Here is a 22,848-nt window from a genome sequence, read left to right on the forward strand (position 1 = left end):
AACAAATAGAGAGACAGACAGACAGAGAGACAGACAGACAGAGAGGCAGAGGCAGAGAGGCAAACAGGCAGAGAAACAGGCAGACCAACAGATAGAGACAGACTGCGAGACAGACAGATAGAGAGATGACAGACAGAGAGAGCCAAATAGATAGACAGACAGACTTTCCAAGATTATTTAATCTAGAATCATTTTAATAATACATTAACCAAGTCTGCAGGCTATAATGCCACAATGCATTCAGCACATAAAGATGTTCATCCTTTTTAAAGCTGAGAATAACACATCTCATCAAAAACCTTGATTCTCTCTTTTTGTATATGATATTTTTAATGATTATATGAATATTTTGTTGCTTAATTTTTACTTTTTGGGGTTTAACTTTTTCACTTTTTTCTTTTCCTGGGTTTTGTCCATTCCCAGTGGTGAGTCTGGAGCTGGGAAAACTGTCAACACTAAACGTGTTATTCAATACTTTGCTATTGTTGCTGCCTTGGGCGAAGGAGGTGGAAAGAAGGGCGTAAGATCAACTCTTTCAAACTTCTTCACTTTTCATTTTGCATTTTTGCCTTTTTCTGTAAAAAATATTTTGGCCTCCGGTTTGCTTTAACGTGCAGTAATTTATACATAGATTGTACTTTACTGAGTAAATAATTTTTGCCCTAAAGTTTCTTTTTCCTTTTTTGTATGTTTTTAAAACAAAACTTTTTAAATATAATTTTTTATATCTGTCCTGCTGTGATGTTTCAAAATAAAATTGTTAATTTTTTTCAGTGAAGGAAAATGTTTAACGTTTTAATCAGCAGATTTATTCTTTTCTCTTTTTCTTTTCCCTCCAAGTCTCAACCAGCCACAAAGACTGGGGTAAGATTTCTGCCTCTGCTGCTTTTGGGTGTCATTTCTTTGTGTACCTGTGCTTTGTATATCTCCACACAATGTGAGCAAACAGCAGCCAGTGTCCACCTGCTCCTACAACATCCACACTTCAGGTGTAGATAAAAATTAGTCTGCTCAGCACGAGGCCTTTCAGCCCATCCACTCAGATTTAATACTTTTGCGTCTACTTTTCGGAAATAATGTGAAGTAAAATTCTAGATTTTACTTAAGTACGTTTAAAAGTCAAAAACATGAAATATCCTTGAACGGATGGGAACCTGAGGACAGTTTCAAATAGGAAAAAGTCAGAGCCGGGAATGGGAGGCAGAAAATGGTTTTGTGAAAGGGAAATCATGTTTAACCAATTTATTGGAGTTCTTTGAGGGAGTTACATGTGCTGTGGATAAAGGGGAACCGGTGGATGTACTGTACTTAGATTTCCAGAAGGCATTTGATAAGGTGCCACATCAAAGGTTATTGCAGAAAATAAAAGCTCATGGTGTAGGGGTTAACATATTGGCATGGATAGAAGATTGGCTAGCTAAAAGGAAACAGAGAGTAGGCATAAATGGGTCATTTTCTGGTTGGCAAGATGTAACGAGAGCTGTGCCACAGGGATCTGTGCTGGGGTCTCAACTTTTTACAATTTATATAAATAGCTTGGATGGAGGAACCGAAGGTATGGTTGCTAAATTTGCTGATGTCACAAAGATAGGAAAAGGTCATAAGGGGGCTATAAAGGGATATAGATAGGTTCGTGAGTGGGCAAAGACCTGGCAAATGGAGTATAATGTGGGAAAGTGGGAAATTGTCCACTTTGGCAGGAAGAATAAAAAAGAAGCATATTATCTAAATGGTGAGAGATTGCAGAGCTCTGAGATGCAGAGGGATCTGGGTGTCCTAGTGCATGAATCACAAAAGGTTAGTATGCAGGTTCAGCAAGTAATTAGGAAAGCTAATAAAATGTTATCGTTTATTGCAAGGGGAATTGAATACAAAAGTAGGTAGGTTATGCTTCAGCAATACAGGGCATTGGTGAGACCACATCTGGAGTACTGTGTACAGTACTGGTCTCCTTATTTAAGGAAGGATGTAACTGCGTTGGAGGCAGTATAGAGAAGGTTTACTAGACTAATACCTGGAATGGGCGGGTTGTCCTATGAGGAAAGGTTGGACAGGTTAGGCTTGTATCTGCTGGAGTTTAGAAGAGTAAGAGGCGACTTGATTGAAACATGTAAGATCCTGAGGTGTCTTGACAGGGTGGATGTGGAAAGGATGTTTCCCCTTGTGAGTGAATCTAGAACTAGGGGTCACTGTTTAAAAATAAGGGGTCGCCCATTTAAGACAAAGATGAGGAGAAATTTTTTCTCTCAGAGGGTTTTGAGTCTTTGGAATTTTCTTCCTCAAAAGGCAGAGGAAGCAGAGTCTTTGAATATTTTTAAGGCAGAGGTAGATAGATTCTTGATAAGCAAGGGGGTGGAAGGTTATTGGGGGTAGATGGAAATGTGGAGTAATCAGTTCAGCCATGAACTTATTGAATAGCGAACAGGCTCGAAGGGCCGAGTGGCCTACTCCTGATCCTAATTCCTATGTTCATAAAATTAGCAAGTGACTCTGAAAGTCCGAAGAAGCAAAGGTTAAACAGTGTGCAGCACAGGAATTTGGCAGTGTTAAAGGGTATTTATTTAAATGCAAAGTGTATAGTAAATAAAGCCAATGAGCTGAGGGCACAGATAGACACATGGCAACATGATATCATTGCTATAACAGAAATTTGGCTAAAAGAGGGGCAAAAATGGCAGCTCAACATCCATGGATATCGAGTTTTCAAGCAGGATAGAGAGGGAGATAAAAAAGGAGGGGTGGTAGCATTATTGATTAAAGAATCAATTATAGCCAAGAAGAGGGATGATATGCTAAATGAATCATCAAATGAGGCCATATGGGTTGAGCTCAGAAATAAAAAAGGGGCAGTCACATTACTAGGAGTGTACTATAGATCCCCAAATAGTGAGAGGGAAATAGAGGAACAAATATGTCAGCAAATTTCTGAGTGCAAAAACAATAGGGCAATAATAGTTGGTGATTTCAACTACCCCAATATCAACTGGGATACAAACTGTGTGAAGGGCATAGAGGGCACAAAATTCTTGAACTGCATTCAAGAGAACTTTTTTAGCCAGCACGTAACACGCCCAATGAGTGGAGGCGCAATTCTAGATTTAGTCTTAGCAACTGAAGCTGGGCAAGTGGATGAAGTAACAGTGGGCGACTATTTTGGAGATAGTGACCATAATACAGTTAGATTTAGCATTATTATGGAAAAGGACAAAGATGGAACAGGAGTAAAAGTTCTAAATTGGGGGAAAGGCAAATTTTACGAAGCTGAGAGGTGACATGGCGAAAGTGGACTGGATACAGCTACTTGAAGGAAAATCAGTGGCAAGCCAGTGGGAGGCATTCAAGAGTGAGATTCTACAGGCACAGTGTAGGCATGTCCCCACAAAGATAAAGCCAAATCTGGAGCTCCCTGGTTATCTAGAAGCTTACAGGGTAAGATAAACCAGAAAAAAAGCTTATGACATTCATAAAAAACTTAATACTTCAGAAAGCCTGGAGGAGTATAGAAAGCATGGGGGTGAAGTAAAAAAGGAAATTAGAAAAGCAAAGAGAGGACATGAAAAATTATTGGCAGGTAAAATCAAGGAAAACCCAAAGATGCTTTATCAGTACATTAAGAGCAAGAGGGTAACTAAGGAAAGGGTAGGACCTATCAGAGATGTATAAGGGAACTTATGCGTGGATGCAGAAGATGTGGGCAGGGTTCTTAATGAGTTTTTTGTCTCTGTCTTCACAAAGGAGAGGGATGATGCAGACATTGTAGTAAAAGAGGAGGAGTGTGAAATATTAGATACGATAAGCATAATGAGAGAGGAAGTACTAGAGGGTCTGACATCCTTGAAAGTGGATAAATCACCAGGGCCAGATGGATTGCATCCCAGGTTGTTAAAGGAAGCCAGGGAGGAAATAGCAGATGCGCTGAGCATCATCTTTAAATCTTCACTGGATACGGGCGAGGTACCAGACGATTGGAGGTCTGCAAACACTATACCATTGTTTAAAAAGGGTATGAGGGATAGGCCAAATAATTAAAGGCCGGTCAGTCTGACCTCGGTGGTGGGTAAATTATTAGAATCAATTTTGAGGGACAGGATAAACTGCCACTTAGAAAGGCATGGATTAATCAGGGATAGTCAGCATGGATTTGTCTTACTAACTTAATCGAATTCTTTGTGGAAGTAACAAGGAGGATTGATGAGGGTAGTGCAGTGGATGTGGTCTACATGGATTTTAATAAGGCATTTGACAAGGTCCCACATGGCAGACTGGTCAGTAAAATGAAAGCCCATGGGATACAGGGAAATGTGGCAGGTTGGATCCTAAATTGGCTCAGTGACAGGAAACAAAGGGTAGTAGTTGACGGATGTTTTTGTGAATGGAAAGCTGTTTCCAGTGGTGTTCCACAGGGCTCAGTATTGGGTCCCTTGCTGTTTGTGGTATATATTAATGATTTGGACTTAAATGTGGGAGGCATGATTGAGAAATTTGCAGATGACACAAAAATTGGCCGTGTAGTTGATAGTGAAGAGGATAGCTGTAGACTCCTGAATGATATCAATGGTTTGGTTGAATGGGCGGAAAAGTGCAAATGGAATTCAATTCAGAGAAGTGTGAGGTAATGCATTTCGGGAGGGTAAATAAAGTGAGGGAATACACAATAAACAGGGGGATATTGAGAGGGGTAGAAGAAGTGAGAGACCTTGGAGTGCATGTCCACAGGTCCCTGAAGGTGGTAGGACAGGTAGATAAAGTGGTGAACAAGGCATATGGAATGCTTTCCTTTATTGACCGAGGTATAGAATAAAAAAGCAGGGATGTAATGCTGGAACTGTATAAAATGCTGGTTAGGCCACAGTTGGGAGTACTGTGTACAGTTCTGGTCACCACATTACAGGAAGGACATAATTGCTCTGGAGAGAGTACAGAGGAGATTTACAAAAATGTTGCCAGGGCTTGAAAGTTGCAGCTATGAGGAAAGATTGGATAGGTTGAGTTGTTTTCCTTAGAACAGAGGAGGCTGAAGGGTGACTTAATTGAGGTGTACAAAATTATGAGAGGCCTAGATCGAGTAGATAGGGAGGATCTGTTTCCCCTAGCGGAGAGGTCAATTACCGGGAGCACAGATTTAAGGTGATTGGTAGAAGGATTAGAGGGGACATGAGGAAAAACTCTTTCAGCCAGAGGGTGGTGGGTGTCTGGAATTTGCAGCCCGGATCAGTGGTGGAGGCAGAAACCCTCAACTCATTTAGCAGGTACCTGGATCTGCACCTGAAGTGCTGTAACCTTCAAGGCTACTGACCAGGTGCTGGAAGGTGGGATTAGATTGGGCGGTTAGTTTTTTCAGCAGGTGCAGACACGATAGGCTGAATGGCCTCTTTCTGTGCTGTAACTTTTCTATGGTTCTATGGCTTTCTTTCTAGTCTGTACAGCTTGAATTTCTCCAATCGTTTTTTTATTCGTTCAGGAGATGTGAGTGTCGCTGGCTAGGCCAGCATTTATTGCCCATCCCTAATTTCCCTTGAGAAGGTGGTGGTGAGCTGCCTTCTTGAACCGCTGCAGTCCATGTGGGGTAGGTAGACCCACAGTGCTGATAGGAAGTGAGTCCCAGGAATTTGACCCAGCGACAGTGAAAGAACGGCGATATAGTTCCAAGTCAGGATGGTGTGTGGCTTGGAGGGGAACTTGCAGGTGGTGGTGTTCCCATGCATCTGCTGCCCTTATCCTTCTAGGTGGTAGAGGTCATGGATCTCTACTGTTGAAGGAACCTTGGTGAGTTGTTGCAGTGCATCTTGCAATGTTGCCACTGTGTGTCGGTGGTAAAGGGAGTGAATGTTTGAGGATGGGGTGCCAATCAAGCAGGCGGCTTGGTTCTGGATGGTGTCGAGCTTCTTGAGTGTTGTTGGAGCTGCACCCATCCAGGCAAGTGGAGAGTATTCCATCACACTCCTGACTTGTGCCTTGTAGATGGTGGACAGGCTTTGGGGAGTCAGGAGGTGAGTTACTCACCGCCGGATTTCTAGCCTCTGATCTGCTCTTGTAGCCATACCATTTATATGGCTGGTCCAGTTCAGTTTCTGGTCAATGGTGACCCCCAGGATGTTGATAGTGGGGGATTCAGTGATGGTGATGCTATTGAACATCAAGGGGAGATGGTTAGATTCTCTCTTGTTGAGATGGTCATTCCCTGGCACATGTGTGGCTCGAATGTTGGCATTGATCATCACCTTTACATTTGGGATTAATCTGTTGTTCTTCTCTGTATCTTTCTTAATGACCCAAAGTCTTTTCTTGTAGAATTGAGCACAGAACTTGATAATGTGCTGACCTCAACATTTCTTAAATGGCCTCCTAAGTTCCAAGTCATTGGACAGGAAATGCACACTCATTACAGCCTGAATATATGTCGCCCACCATATTAGTAACAGCCAAAAGATGAATCTGCAGGGCCCAGGTGTGAAACAGGTGGTAAATGCCTTTTGACTTTGGAAATGAGGGGCCCAACACCTGTCAGGGATCCACTGCAAGATTGTTTGCACTGAGGCAGTGAGAACACTAAAGAAAACAAGGTCTACCTGGGGTCAAACAGGGTGTCCTTAAAAGGGCAGCTACAGGCCAAACAACAAGGTGAGTTTTAAAATCTACTTTCTTGAATGCGTAGCTGGGAGCATCATGAATCCCAAACACCACATTAAAACCAGCAGCTCGCGCTTCCCTGACAATCATGGCCTATCGTGACCTCAACTTCAACTCCTGAACATGACCTCAACCTCAAGCCCCAATTTGCAGCTTCAACTCTTCAAACATGACCTCAACCCTCAGATTGTGATCCAATCCCTGATCATGTCCAGACACTGCAGCAAGATTCTGAATGAAATTGGTGAAATTAATCTGAATTAATTATTCACGCTGGTGAATACCAAGAGGCACCAAGTTAGAAATTGGGAATTTATAAGAGTAAAGATGGTAAGTCAGACAGAAGTCTAAAAGATAAAGGTCACCGACCTGTGGAATAACTTAAGTGGGAATCTACTAAAGTAGACACAAGCTCAAAGTAACTGGATGAGGGAATGGGTAGGTTAAGTAGGTGGAAGTGGCCTATGAGAAAGGGATGAGGTTGTGGGCTATTTCCTGAAGAGTAAATGATTAATTTAAGTGAGGACTCGGGCTCATTTACACAGGTCGCCCTCATACTGCATTTATTCAATTCCTAGGGTACTCTAGAGGACCAGATCATTGAGGCAAACCCTGCGATGGAGGCTTTTGGTAACGCCAAGACCTTAAGAAATGACAACTCTTCCCGTTTTGTAAGTAATTAATCACACGTGCATCTTCTCTCTCATAATTGACCACATATTAAGCAATAATTGAATAGTTGATACCAGACAAGATATTGTACAATTTGAAAAGCCTAATTACAAAACAGGAAATAAAGACAAAGATTGATGATAATTTGGTACCTGATCATATCTAAACATCTCCAAGCATTCTGCATTGAATGAATTGGTCTCACTCTCTGATTTAAGTAATGTCATAGTGAGGAATCTTTTCTCTTATTTTTCTGCAGGGGAAGTTTATTCGGATCCACTTTGGTCCTACAGGGAAACTGGCATCAGCTGATATCGACATCTGTAAGTGTAGGGACCACTTTGCTGCAGTGTTTCGACACAGGCCAGGGGGTGGAGGGGGGTTTGGTGGGTGTTGCAACAAGTTAGCACAGTCTGATATCCGGTGCACCATGGCTTTTATTTTTAAAAAATATACTTTATTCATAAAAAATTGCAAAAATACATTACAAAACAGTTCAAAACAGTTCAAATTTCACATTTCGGAAAGTACAATAGAGATCAGATTTCTTCAATAAGGAAACATGACGTGCCATTCCATTTTAAATGCAATGTACATTGGCATTACATAGTAAAAAACATTTTGCTGCATCCAGCCCGAGGGGTTTTACACGGGTTCCAGCCCCTTGGTTCAGTATGGCGGGAGGTCCTTACACTGTGGTCTTTCCCCATTGAGCCTTTGCTGCGGCTGCCCCAAGCTTTAGTGCGTCCCTCAGCACGTAGTCCTGGACCTTGGAATGTACCAGTCTGCAACACTCAATCCAGTGCACAATGGCAGCCAGACTGATGAGATGGAAGTCTCTTTCTACTGGGTTTAAGGCTTCTGTATGGAACCCGTCTGGAACAATCCCAAACACTTCAGAGTTAGCACAGAATCAGCAAATAACTCCTCCAATCTAATACTAAACTGACAACCTCTGTCAGCAAAGCCACAAAGCTGAGAGCCATTAGAAGTAAAAACTAACCACATTAAAATATTAGGGAAGGGTCTTCTTGAGTTTGGCTTAAGGTACATTTGGATTGGGCAGAGTGGAGAGAGCTTTACTCTGTGATTGGCTGTGCTCTACCTGGATATGACATAGGAAAAATCTTGGAACTGTTTGCATTGTTTGGCACAGGGAAATTCAAAAGTCCCATATAGTCGTAAGCTGAATAACACATTTCCCAAATTTGGCCATTTTCAGTTCCTCCGTTGACATCTCCAACGCTTGGAAATAAGAGTCGAAATCAGACCACTGAGAAAGTATACCTATCGGGAAAAACTCAGCAGATTGGGACTTTTTCTCTAGAAAGGAGAAGACTGAGGGGTCATCTACTAGGGGTCGTTACAATTAGAAAAGGGTTCAATAGGGTAGATGGAGAGAAAATGTTTCCACTTGTGGATGAGACCAAAATTAGGAGCCATAAAAATGTAAATTGTAACTCCAAACAAGATTAACTTATGCTCAAACCCCATACTTCCTCTGAAGAGAAGAGCTGAATTGTGACTCTATTATAGACCTACACTCATGAATAGGTCTGATCTGTTCCCTTCAATCAAAGCGTATCTCCACAGCAAGTCTCAGTCTTAGCAGCAACTTCATGCTCCACAATCCTTTCTTCAAAGTCCAGTTTAATTGTGTTCCACACACTTCAGACCATAAGCATTTGGGCTGCATGAAACCTGATGATCTGTAATAATTCTAACCTTTGACTTTCAGATCTCCTAGAAAAATCTAGAGTAATCTTCCAGCAGCCTGGTGAAAGGAGTTACCACATTTATTACCAGATTTTCTCTGGCAAAAAGCCCGAGCTGTTTGGTGAGTGTGAACAGTCACAAGTTAACGCTTCTCCCAAAACAACTCTGTATTTCAAAATTGAAAAGGATTTTCCAGTCTCATAATTTGCCAGCGCTCCTGACTCTTAATGGGTGTAAGTGGTACTGAGGCACACAGACTAGGGGGCCCTAGGGTTAACTCTTGCTTGAGACATCAAAGTGGCCTCAAGTGAGTGATAAAGTTAACCGGCTCCTGTAACTGCCCCTTCTCACCATCCTGCTATCCCCATTGAGAAATGGGTAACTAGGGTTAAATATTGTGCCAGTACTCACTGCCCAACCTGATACTGAGGAATGGCCACTTGGCTGAGGATCTTCAATCCTGCCTGTGACCAGTTACTCAGCAAAATATGGCTGGAGGCTGTGTGTTAGTTAAACTAACAATCGCACATTTAGGTTTGACATTTTTTTGCCCTGGACGTTGCTGGGAGGGTGAGCTGATAATGGCACAGTGATGGCATCAGGGTATCTGGGACTTCAGTGTATGATGGAACCAAGAGTCATCTCCTTGACCAAGGAGGTTTCAGGATAAACAGTGTAAGGACTGAAAATTAGGGTAAATTATAGTTAAATTGGGTTCAAAAGAGAAATAAAAAGAGGAAAAGAAAGATTGGATTAAAAGAGAGAGGAAAGAGACAGAAGGGAAAAGTAAAAAATAATTAAAAATTAAAAATCCGATATTTAAAAAATCTCCAACAGCAATTCACAACTTGAAGGAATGAGGCTCCACACTTTACTTGTTCACTTTCTGTCAAAAAGTTCACTGGCTGTTGTTAACAATTATTACATTGTTAATAGGGTACATACGAACATACGAATTAGGAGCAGGAGTAGGCCACTCGGCCCTTCAAGCCTGCTCCGGCATTGAATAAGTTAATGGATGAACTGATTACTCCACATTTCCACCTACCTCCGATAACCTTCCACCCCCTTGCTTATCAAGAATCTATCTACCTCTGCCTTAAAAATATTCAAAGATCTGATTCCACCACCTTTTGAGGAAGAGAATTCCAAAGACTCATGACTGAGAAAAATTTCTCCCCATCTCTGTCTTAAATGGGTGACCCCTTATTTTTAAACAGTGACCCCTGGGTTCTAGATTCTCCCACAAGGGGAAACATCCTTTCCACATCCACCCTGTCAAGACCCCTCAGGATCTTAGATGATTCAATCAAGTCGCCTCTTTCTCTTCCAAATTTCAGCGGATACAAGCCGAGCCTGTCCAATCTTTCCTCATAAGACAACCTGCCTATTCCAGGTATTAGTCAAGTAAACCTTCTCTGAATTGCTTCCAATGCATTTACATGTACACAGTACTCCAGATGTGGTCTCACCAATGCCCTGTATAGCTGAAGCAAAACCTCCCTACTTTTGTATTCAATTCCCCTCGCAATAAACAATAACATTCTATTAGCTTTCCTAATTACTTGCTGAACCTGCATACTAATCTTTTGCGAAACATGCACGAGGACACCCAGATCCCTCTGCATCTCCGAGCACTGCAATCTCTCACCATTTAGAGGAAAAAAACTTACAGTGACATCATGGGAATTCGGCAAGGTGATTGGTTGGGTGAGTAACAGCTGTTAGTGCATTTAAATTGCTTAAAAAGGGGAAAGTTTTAAAAAAAATCTCAAGTGATAAAGTGAGTAGTTGTAAAGGGTGTTTTTTTTAAATTGATGTAATTTATTAAGGACTTTAGATTGTTGTGGGTCATGTTTGGAGTAGAACAAGGCCCCTTGTGTAACTAATATTTTTGAAAGGGTGTAACTAATTAATCTAAAGGTAAGTCATGACAGGAGAGCTCAGCCCCCTGATATGCTCCTCCTGCGCAATGTGGGAAATCAGGGACACTTCCAGTGTCCCTGATGACCATGTGTGCAGGAAGTGTATCCATCTGCAGCTACTGACTACCCGCATTACAGAGCTGGAGCTGTGGGTGGATTCACTGTGGAGCGTCCGCGATGCTGAGGACATCGTGGATAGCACGTTTAGTGAGGTGGTCACACCGCAGGTAATGGCTGCACAGGCAGAAAAGGGACGGGTGACCACCAGGCAGAGTAGTAGGCGAAGGCAGGTAGTGCAGGAGTCCCCTGTGACCAACCCCTCTCAAACAGATATACCGTTATGGATATTGTTGGGGGGGATAGCCTCCCAGGAGAAAGCAGCAACAGCCAGGTCTGTGGCACCAAGGATGGCTCTGCTGCACAGTAGGGGAGAAAACATAGAAAATCCCTGAAGGTTGCTACCCAGGTTAATAGGGCTGTTAAGAAGGCATATGGTGTGTTAGCTTTTATTAGTAGGGGGATCGAGTTTCGGAGCCACGAGGTCATGCTGCAGTTGTACAAAACTGTGGTGAGACTGCACCTGGAGTATTGCGTGCAGTTCTGGTCACCGCATTATAGGAAGGATGTGGAAGCTATGGAAAGGGTGCAGAGGAGATTTACTAGGATGTTGCCTGGTATGGAGGGAAGGTCTTATGAGGAAAGGCTGAGGGACTTGAGGTTGTTTTCGTTGGAGAGAAGGAGGAGGAGAGGTGACTTAATAGAGGCATATAAGATAATCAGAGGGTTAGATAGGGTGGATAGTGAGCGTCTTTTTCCTCGGATGGTGATGGCAAACACGAGGGGACAGAGCTTCAAGTTGAGGGGTGATAGATATAGGACAGATGTCAGAGGTAGTTTCTTTTCTCAGAGAGTAGTAAGGGCGTGGAATGCCCTGCCTGCAGCAGTAGTAGATTCGCCAACTTTAAGGGCATTTAAGTGGTCATTGGATAGACATATGGATGAAAATGGAATAGTGTAGGTCAGATGGTTTCACAGGTCGGCGCAACATCGAGGGCCGAAGGGCCTGTACTGCGCTGTAATGTTCTAATTCTAATTCTAATTCTAAAATAGGAGCAGGAGTAGGCCATTCAGCCCTTCGAGCCTGCTCCGCCATTCATTATGATCATGGCTGATCATCCAGCTCAGTAACCTGTTCCGGCATTTGCCCCATATCCTTTGATCCCTTTCGCCCCAAGAGCTATATCTAACTCCTTTTTGAAAACATACAATGTTTTGGCCTCAACTGTTTTCTGTGGCAGTGAATTCCACAGGCTCACCACTCTCTGGGTGAAGAAATTTCTCCTCATCTCAGTCCTGAAAGGTTTACCCCGTATCCTTAGACTATGACCCCTGGTTCTGGACACCCCCACCATCGGGAACATCCTTCCTGCATCTACCCTGTCAAGTCCTGTTAGAATTATATAGGTTTCTATGAGATTCCCCCTCACTCTTCTGAACTCCAGCGAATATAATCCTAACCAACTCAATCTCTCCTCTTATGTCAGTCCTGCCATCCCAGGAATCAGTCTGGTAAACCTTTGCTGCACTCCCTCTATAGCAAGAACATCCTTCCTCAGATAAGGAGACCAAAACTGCACACAATATTCCAGGTGTGGCCTCACCAAGGCCCTGTATGATTGCAACAAGACATTCCTGCTTCTGTACTCGAATCCTCTCGCTATGAAGGCCAACATACCATTTGCCCTTTTTTACTGCCTGTTGCACCTGCATGCTTACCTTCAGCGACTAGTGTACGAGAACACCCAGGTCTCACTGCATATTCTCCTCTCTCAGTTTATAGCCGTTCAGATAATAATCTGCCTTCCTGTTTTTGCTACCAAAGTGGATAACCTCACATTTATCCACATTATACTGCATCTGCCATGCATTAGCCCACTCACTCAACTTGTCCAAATCACCCTGAAGCCTCTCTGCATCCTCCTCACAACTCGCCCTCCCATCCAGTTTTGTGTCATCTGCAAATTTGGAGATATTACATTTAGTTCCCTCATCTAAATCATTAATATATATTGTGAATAGCTGGGGTCCCAACACCGATCCCTGCGGTACCCCACTAGTCACTGCCTGCCATTCAAAAAAAAAACATTTATCCCTACTCTTTGTTTCCTGTCCCCCAAACCAATTTTCTATCCATCGCAATACATTACCCCCAATCCCATGCGCTTTAATTTTACACGTTAATCTCTTATGTGAGACTTTGTCGAAAGCCTTCTGAAAGTTCAAATAAACCACATCCACTGGCTCCCCCTCATCAACTCTACTAGTTACATCCTCGAAGAATTCTAATAGATTAGTCAAGCATGATTTCCCTTTCGTAAATCCATGCTGACTCTGTCTGATTCTACCACTGTTCTCCAAGTGCTCTGCTATAAAATCTTTGACAATGGACTCTAGAATTTTCCCCATTACCGGCGTCAGGCTGACTGCTCTATAATTCCCTGTTTTCTCTCTACCTCCCTTTTTAAATAGTGGGGTTACATTAGCGACCCTCCAATCTGTGGGAACTGTTCCAGACTCTATAGAATCTTGGAAGATGACCACCAATGCATCCACTATTTCTAGGGCCACTTCCTTAAGTACTCTGGGATGCAGACCATCAGGTCCTGGGGATTTATCGGCCTTCAATCCCATCAATTTCCCCAACACCATTTCTCTACTAATACTGATTTCCTTCAGTTCCTCCCTCTCACTAAACCCTGTGTTCCCCAGCATTTCTGGTATGATATTTGTGTCCTCCTTTGTGAAGACAGAACCAAAGTATGCATTTAGTTGGTCAGCCATTTCTTTGTTCCCCATAATAAATTCCCATGTTTTTGACTGTAAGGGACCTACATTTGTCTTCACCAATCTTTTTCTCTTCACATACCTATAGAAACTTTTACAGTCAGTTTTTCTGTTCCCCGCAAGCTTGCTCTCGTACTCTATTTTCCCCTTCTTAATCAATCCCTTGGTCCACCTTTGCTGAATTCTCAACTGCTCCCAATCCTCAGGTCTGTTGTTTTTTCTGGCAAATTTATATGCCTTTTCCTTGGATCGAATGCTATCTCTAATTTCCCTTGTAAGTCATGATTTAGCTACCTTCCCCGTTTTACTTTTGCGCCAGACAGGGATAAACAATTGTTGCAGTTCATCCATGTGCTCTTTAAATGTTTGACATTGCCTATCCACCATCATCCCTTTAAGTAACATTTCCCAATCTGTCATGGCCAACTCGTGCCTCATACCTTTGTAGTTTCCTTTACTATGACTCAGGATCCTTGTCTCAGAATCAACTACGTCGCTCTCCAACTTGATGAAGAATTCTATCGTATTATGGTCGCTCGTCCCCAAGGGGTCTCGCACCACGAGATTGTCAATTATTCCTCTCTCATTACACAATACCCAGTCTAGGATGGCCTGTTCTCTAGTTGGTTCCTCAAAATATTGGTCCAGAAAACCATCCCGTATACACTCCAAGAACTCCTCCTCTATGGTATTGTGACTAATTTGATTTGCCTAAGCTATATGCAGATTAAAGTCACCCATAATTACAGATGTTCCTTTATCGCATACATCTCTAATTTCCTGGAGTGGAAGAGCTATAGTGATAGGGGATTCGATCGTAAGGGATGCAGATAGGCATTTCTGTGGCCACAAACCTGACTCCAGGATGGTATGTTGCCTCCCTGGTGCTCGGGTCAAGGATGTCACGGAGCGGCTGCAGGACATTCTGAAGGGGGAGGGTGAGCAGCCAGAGGTCGTGGTACACATTGGTACCAATGACATAGGTAAAAAAAGGGATGAGGTCCTGCAACAAGTATTTAGGGAGCGAGGTAGCAGATTAAAAGGCAGCACCTCAAAGGTTGTAATCTCTGGATTACTCCCGGTGCCATGTGCTAGTGAGTTTAGAAATAGGAGGATAGAGCAGATGACTGCGTGGTTGAGGAGATGGTGCAGGAGGGAGGGCTTTAGTTTCCTGGATCACTGGGTCTGTTTCTGGCAAAGGTGGGACCTGTACAAGTTGGACGGGTTGCACCTGAACCGGAACGGGACCAACATCCTCGCTGGGAGATTTGCTAGTTTTGTTGGGGGGGATTTAAACTAATTTGGCAGGGAGATGGGATACAGAGTGGAGGTACAGTAGGGGGTGATATAGAACAGAAAGTGAGTCTGCCTGGAAGGCAGAGCAAATATAGACCTGGTAAGGCACAAGGGAAAAATGCAAGGCTGGATTGTATCTATTTTAATGCAAGGAGTCTTACTAGTAAGGCAGATGAATTGAGGGCATTGATTAACACATGGGATTATGATATTGTTGCTGTCACAGAAACATGGTTGAGGGAGGGGCAGGACTGGCAGCTCAATATTCCAGAGTATAGAATCTTCAGGCGTGACAGGGGAGGGGGTAAAAGAGGAGGCGGTATTGCACTGTTGATCAAGGAGTCAATTACTGCAGTAAGGAGATCATTCTATCCAAAAGAGGCCATTTGGATAGAACTTAAAAACAAAAAGGGGGCAATCACTTGGCTGGGAGTGTACTACAGGCCTCCAAACTGTCAGGGAGAGATAGAGGAGCAGGTATGTAGGCAAGTCTCAGAGACGCGAAAAAATAATAGAGTAATAATAGTCGGGGATTTCAACTTACCTAATATTAACTAGGACAGTCTTAGTGCAAAAGGCTTAAAGGGGGCAGAATTCTTAAAATGCATATAGGAGAGCTTTTTGAGTCAGTATGTAGAAAGTCCTACAAGAGAAGGGGCAGTACTGGACCTAATCTGAGGGAATGAAGCTGGACAAGTGGTGGGAATGTTAGTGGGGGAGCATTTCGGGGATAGTGACCATAACTCTATAAGATTTAAGGTAGTTATGAAAAAGGACAAAGATGGACCAGAAATAAAGGTACTGAATTGGGGGAAGGCCGATTTCAATATGATAAAACAGGATCTGGCCAAAGTGGACTGGGAGCAGCTACTTGTAGGAAAGTCGACATCAGATCAGTGGGAGTCATTCAAAGAGGAAATTGTGAGAGTTCAGAGCCAACATGTTCCCGTTAAGGTGAAGGGTATGACCAACAAGTCCAGGGAACCCTGGATGTCAAGGGATATAGAGGATTGGATCACGAAAAAAAAGGAGGCTGATGGCAGATCCCAAGCACTGAAAACAGCGGAGGCCCCAGAGGAGTATAGAAAGTGTAGGGTGGCACTTAAAAAAGTAATTAGGAGAGCAAAGAGGGGACGTGAAAAAACACTGGCGGGCAAGATAAAGGAAAATCCCAAGGCATTTTATAAGTATTTTAAGGGCAAGAGGATAACCAGGGAAAGAGTAGGGCCCATTAGGGACCAAAGTGGCAATCTGTGTGTGGAGCCAGAGGACATAGGTGAGGTTTTAAATCATTACTTTTCATCTGTGTTCACTATGGAGAAGGACGATATAGGTGTAGAGATCAGGGAGGGGGATTGTGATATACTTGAACATATTAGCATTGAAAGGGAGGAAATATTAGCTGTTTTAGCGGGCTTAAAAATGGATAAATCCTCAGGCCCAGATGAGATGTATCCCAGGCTGTTATGTGAGGCAAGGGAGGAGATAGCAGGGGCTCTGACACAAATTTTCAAATCCTGTCTGATCACAGGAGAGGTGCCAGAGGACTGGAGGACAGTGAATGTGGTACCATTATTCAAGAAGGGTAGTAGGGATAAACCAGGTAATTACAGGCCAGTGAGTCTAACATCAGTGGTTGGGAAAATATTGGAAAAAATTCTGAGGAACAGGGTTAATCTCCACTTGGAGAGGCAGGGATTAATCAGGGATAGTCAGCATGGCTTTGTCAGGGGGAGATCGTGTCTAACAAACCTGATTGAATTTTTCGAGGAGGTAATTCGATGTGTAGATGAGGGTAAAGCAGTTGATTATAGTATACATGGACTTCAGTAAGGCTTTTGATAAGGTCCCGCATGGGAGATTGGTTAAGAAGGTAAGATCCCATGGGATCCAGGACAATTTGGCAAATTGGATCCAAAATTGGGTTAGTGGCAGGAGGCAGAGGGTAATGGTCGAGGGTTGTTTTTTGTGAGTGGAAGCCTGTGACCAGTGGTGTACCACAGGGATCGGTGCTGGGACCCTTGCTGTTTGTAGTGTACATTAATGATTTAGACGTGAATATAGGAGGTATGATCAGTAAGTTCGCAGATGACACGAAAATTGGTGGTGTCGTAAATAGTGAGGAGGAAATCCTTAGATTACAGGGAGATATAGATGGGCTGGTAACATGGGCAGAGCTGTGGCAAATGGAATTTAATCCTGAGAAGTGTGAGGTGATGCATTTTGGGAGGACTGACAAGGCAAGGGAATATACACTGGATGGTAGGACCCTAGGAAATACAGAAGGTCAGAGGGACCTTGGTGTATTTGTCCATAGATCACTGAAGGAAGCAGCACAGGTAGATAAGGTGGTTAAGAAGGCATATGGGATACTTGCCTTTATTAGCCGAGACATAGATTATAACAGCAGGGAGATTTTGATGGAGCTGTATAAAACACTAGTTAGGTCACAGCTGGAGTACTGTGTACAGTTCTGGGCACCACACTATAGGAAGGATGTGATTGTACTGGAGAGGGTGCAGAGGAGATTCACCAGGATGTTGCCTGGGCTGCAGCATTTCAGCTTTGAAGAGAGACTGGATAGGCTGGGGTTGTTTTCCTTGGAGCAGAGAAGGCTAAGGGGGGACATGATTGAGATATACAAAATTATGAGGGGCATTGATAGGTTAGATGGGAAGAGAGGGCGGCACAGTGGCGCAGTGGTTAGCACCGCAGCCTCACAGCTCCAGGGACCTGGGTTTGATTCCGGGTACTGCCTGTGTGGAGTTTGCAAGTTCTCCCTGTGTCTGCGTGGGTTTTCTCCGGGTGCTCTGGTTTCCTCCCACAAGCCAAAAGACTTGCAGGTTGATAGGTAAATTGGCCATTATAAATTGTCACTAGTATAGGTAGGTGGTAGGGAAATATAGAGACAGGTGGGGATGTTTGGTAGGAATATGGGATTAGTGTAGGATTAGTATAAATGGGTGGTTGATGTTCGGCACAGACTCGGTGGGCCGAAGGGCCTGTTTCAGTGCTGTATCTCTAATCTAAACTTTTTCCTTTAGCGGAGGGGTCAAGAACCAGGGGGCATAGATTTAGGATAAGGGGCAGGAGGTTTAGGAGGGATTTGAGGAAAAAATTTTCACCCAGCGGGTGGTTGGAATCTGGAACGCACTGCCTGAAGAGGTGGTAGAGGCAGGAACCCTCACAACATTTAAGAAGTATTTAGATGAGAACTTGAAATGCCATAGCATACAAGGCTACGGGCCAAGTGCTGGAATATGGGATTATAATAGATAGGTGCTGGATGGCCGGCACAGACACGATGGGCCGAAGGACCTGTTTCTGTGCTGTATAACTCTTTGACTCGATGACTCTAAGCTTCTTTGTTGTTCATCCTGTCAAAATGGACAACTTCGCATTTTCCCACATTATACTCCATTTGCCAGATTCTTGCCCACTCACTTAACCTTTCTATATCCCTTTGTCGCCCCCCTCCTCTTCACAACCTACTTTCCTACCTATCTTTGTGTCATCAGCAAATTTAGCAAACATACCCTTCATCTAAGTCATTTATATAAGTTGTAAAAAGTTGATGCCCCAGTACTGATCCCTGTGGCACACCACTCATTACCTCTTGCCAACCAGAAAATGACCCATTTATGCCTACTCTCTGTTTCCCGTTAGCTTGCCAATCTTCTATCCATGCCAATATGTTACCCACAACACCATGAGCTTTTATTTTCTGCAATAACCTTCGATGTGGCTTCTTTTCAACTGCCTTCTGGAAATCCAAGCACAATACATCCACTGGTTCCTCTTCATCCACAGTACATGTAACTCCCTCAAAGAACTCCAATAAATTGGTTAAACATGATTTCCCTTTAACAAAATCATATTGATTCTGCCTGATTACCTTCAATTTTTCAAATGCCCTGCTATAACATCTTTAATAATAGATTCCGACATTTTCCCTAAGACAGAGGTTAAGCTAACTGGCCTGTAGTTTCCTGCTTTCTGTCCCCCCACCCCCCGCCTTTTTGAATAAAGGAGTTACATTCACTATTTTCCAGTCTACCAGAACCTTCCCTGAATAGGGAATTTTGGAAAATTAAAACTATCGCATCTACTATCTCACTAGCCACTTCTTTTAACACCCTAGGATGAAGTCCATCAGCACCCAGGGACTTGCAGCCCACAGCTCCAACAATTTGTTCAGTACCACTTCCCTGGTGATTGTAATTTTCTTGAGTTCCTCCCTCCCTTCCATTTCCTGACTTACAGCTAAAACTGGGATGTTACTTGTATCCTCATTGGTGAAGACCGATGCAAAATATCTATTCAATTCATGTGCCATCTCCTTATTATCCATTATTAATTCCCCAGACACACTTTCTATAGGACCAATGCTCACTTTGTTAACTCTCTTTTTTAAATATCTATAGAAATGCTTACTATCTGTCTTTATATTTCTAGCTAGCTTTCTCTCGTACTTTAATTTTACCTTCCTTATCAATCTTTTAGTCAATCTTCACTGTTTTTTATATTCTGTCCAATCTTCTGACCTGACTCCCATCTTTGCACAATTATAGGCTTTTACTTTAAGTTTGATACTCTCTTTAACTGTTTTAGTTAACCACGGAAGGTGGGTCTCCTCCTTGGAATTTTTCTTTCCCATTGGAATGTATCTATTCTGTGTATTCTGAAATATCCCCTTAAATGTCTGTCAATGCATCTCTATTGACCTGTCCCTTAACCTGATTTGCCAGTTCACTTTAGCTAGCTCTGCTTTCATGCCCTCATAATTGCCCTTATTTAAGTTTAAAAAACTGGTCTTGAACCCACTCTTATCTCCCTCAAACTGAATGTAAAATTCAATCAAATTATGATCGCTGCTGCCTAGGGGCACCTTCACTATGAGGTCATTAATTAATCCTATCTCATTGCACAATACCAGGTCTAGTATAGCCTGCTCTCTGATTGGCTCCAGAACGTACTGTTCCAAGAAATTATCCTGAAAACATTCTTTATACTCCTCATCCAGTCTACCTCTGCCCATCTGATTTTTCCAGTCTATATATAGGTTAAAATCCCCCATAATTATCGCTGTACCTTTCTGACACACTGCCATTATTTCTTCCTTTATACCCTGTCCTACAGTGTGGTTAATGTTAGGTGGCCTGTACACCATTCCCACAAGTGACTTCTTGCCTTTATGATTTCTCATCTCTACCCAAACCGCTTCTACATCCTGGTTTCCTGAACTTAGGTCATCCCTTTCTATTGTGCTAATACCATCATTAATTAACAGAGCTACCCTTCCACCTTTTCCTAGCTTCCTGTCCTTCCTAAATGGGTGGCACAGTGGCGCAGTGGTTAGCACTGCAGCCTCACAGCTCAAGTGACCCGGGTTCAGTTCCAGGTACTGCCTGTGCGGAGTTTGCGAGTTCTCCATATGTCTGTGTGGGTTTCCGCCGGATGCTCCAGTTTCCTCCCACAGCCCAGACTTGCAGGTTGATAGGTAAATTGGCCATTGTAAATTGCCCCTAGTGTAGGTGAGTGGTGGGAATATGGGGTTAATGTAGGGTTAGTATAAATGGGTGGTTGTTGGTCAGCACAGACTCGGTGGGCCGAAGGGCCTGTTTTGGTGCTGTATCTCTCTAATGCCACGTACCCAGGTCCCAATCTATGTCATCCTGCAGCCATGTCTCTGTAATGGCCATCAGATCATACTTATTTATTTCTATTTGCACTCTCAGTTCATCTGTTTTGTTTCGAATGCTACATGCATTCAGATACAGAGCCTTTAGTTTTGTCCTTTTATTATTGTTGTAAACTCTAACCTTATCTGTTGATTAACTCTTAGATTTGTACACTCTGTCCCTTCCTGTCACAGCCTGTTTATCATTTCCCACCTTTCTCTCTTGCCTTGTCTCTACTCCTTCATTTACCATATCTTCCTAAATTTGAACCCTTGCCCCCACTATTCAGTTTAAAACCCTTTCCACTTCCACAGTTATGCGACTCACTGGAACACCGGCCCCAGCACAGTTCAGGTGTAGACATTCCCAACGATACAGCCCCCACTTTCCCCACGAACCGGAACCCACTTCTACCACACCAGTCTTTGAACCACACATTAATTTCTCTAATCTTATTTACCCTATACCAATTTGCATGTGGCTCAGCGAATAATCCAGAGATTATTACCTTTGAGGTTCTGTTTCTTAATTTGGTGCCTAGTTCCTCATACTGACTGTGCAGAACCTCTTTCCTTGTCCTGCCTATGTCATTGATACATGGACCACGACGACTGGATCCTCCCCCTCCCACTGTAAGTTTCTCTCCAGCCCTGAGCAGATGTCCTGAACCCTGGCACTGGGCAGGCACCATAGCCGTCTGGACTCTCGCTCTTTGCTGCAGAGAACAGTGTCAATCCCCCTAACTATACTGTCCCCTGCTACCACTACTTTCCTTTTTTCTCCCTCCACTTGGAATAGCTTCCTGTACCCTGGTGCCATGGTCAGGTTGCTCATCCACCCTGCAGCCCCCTCTCTCATCCAAACAAGCTGAAAGATCCTCAAACCTGTTGGACAATCGCAAAGGCTGAGGATCCTGCACTCTTGTCCTCTGGGTCCCCTTACCTGCCTCAGCTGCAGCCACACTCTCCTGTCCCTGAACACTGACCAAATCAGAAGACCCTAACATAAGGGGTGTGACCACCTCCTGGTACAAAATGTCCAGGTAAATTTCCCCTTCTCTGATATGTCACAGTGTCTGCAGCTCGGCCTCCAGTTCAATGACTCTGAGCCGAAGCTCTTCGAGCCGCAAACACTTACTGCAGACGTGTTTACCCTGGATCACACTGGCATCCAGGAGCTCCCACATGCTGCAGCCATGACACATCACCTGTCCTGCCATCCTTAATGTGTTTTAATTAACGACTTAATTATTTTACTCAATTATTTATTTTAATTTTCCTTTTTTAAATATTTTATTAAGCTTACCACTACTTCCTTTACTATTTTAAACATTAGGATTAGAATGGACCTTAATGACTGACCAGATACTCACCTAACAGGTAGCTTCTTTCCCAACCAATCACCTATCTCCTTGCCTGTGATGTCAAACTTGATTTTCTTTGAAGGGTCATTCCACTGAACAGAGGATCGGATAGGATAGAGGACAGAGGATAGACTCTCCCTGCTCTCCGCCCTCTTTTCAATGAAGCCTCTCCCTGTTCTGCGCCCTCTTTTCAATGAAGCCTCTCCCTGCTCTCCGCCCTATTTTCAATGAAGCCTCTCCCTGCTCTACGTCATCTTTTCAATGAAGCCTCACCCCGCTCTCTGCCCTCTTTTCAATGAAGCCTCTCCCTGTTCTGCGCCCTCTTTTCAATGAAGCCTCTCCCAGCTCTACGCCTTCTTTTCAATGAAGCCTCTCCCCGCTCTCTGCCCTCTTTTCAATGCAGCCTCTCCCTGCTCTCCGCACTCTTTTCAATGAAGCCTCTCCCTGTTCTGCGCCCTCTTTTCAATGAAGCCTCTCCCTGCTCTCCGCACTCTTTTCAATGAAGCCTCTCCCCGCTCTCCGCTCTCTTTTCAATGAAGTCTCTCCCTGCTCTCCGTCCTCTTTTCAATGAAGCCTCTCCCCGCTCTCCGTCCGCTTTTCAATGAAGCCTCTCCCCGCTCTCCGCCCTCTTTTCAATGAAGCCTCTCCCCGCTCTCCGCTCTCTTTTCAATGAAGTCTCTCCCTGCTCTCCGTCCTCTTTTCAATGAAGCCTCTCCCCGCT

At 43.6% G+C, this 22,848-nt stretch overlaps 1 protein-coding gene across 1 annotated transcript in view; it reads left to right on the plus strand.

Annotated features, from left to right (window-relative positions):
• LOC137378420 (myosin-7-like) overlaps positions 1 to 22,848 on the plus strand; it is a 199,645-nt gene that overhangs the window by 21,941 nt on the left and 154,856 nt on the right. The window contains exons 6-10 of the mRNA XM_068048747.1: positions 424 to 520; positions 841 to 864; positions 7,209 to 7,301; positions 7,562 to 7,625; positions 9,041 to 9,139. Of these exons, the coding sequence (XP_067904848.1) occupies positions 424 to 520; positions 841 to 864; positions 7,209 to 7,301; positions 7,562 to 7,625; positions 9,041 to 9,139 (377 nt within the window). The remainder of the gene's footprint in view (positions 1 to 423; positions 521 to 840; positions 865 to 7,208; positions 7,302 to 7,561; positions 7,626 to 9,040; positions 9,140 to 22,848) is intronic.

Source organism: Heterodontus francisci, chromosome 16, assembly GCF_036365525.1.
Source record: "Heterodontus francisci isolate sHetFra1 chromosome 16, sHetFra1.hap1, whole genome shotgun sequence".
Lineage (NCBI taxonomy): Eukaryota > Metazoa > Chordata > Chondrichthyes > Heterodontiformes > Heterodontidae > Heterodontus > Heterodontus francisci.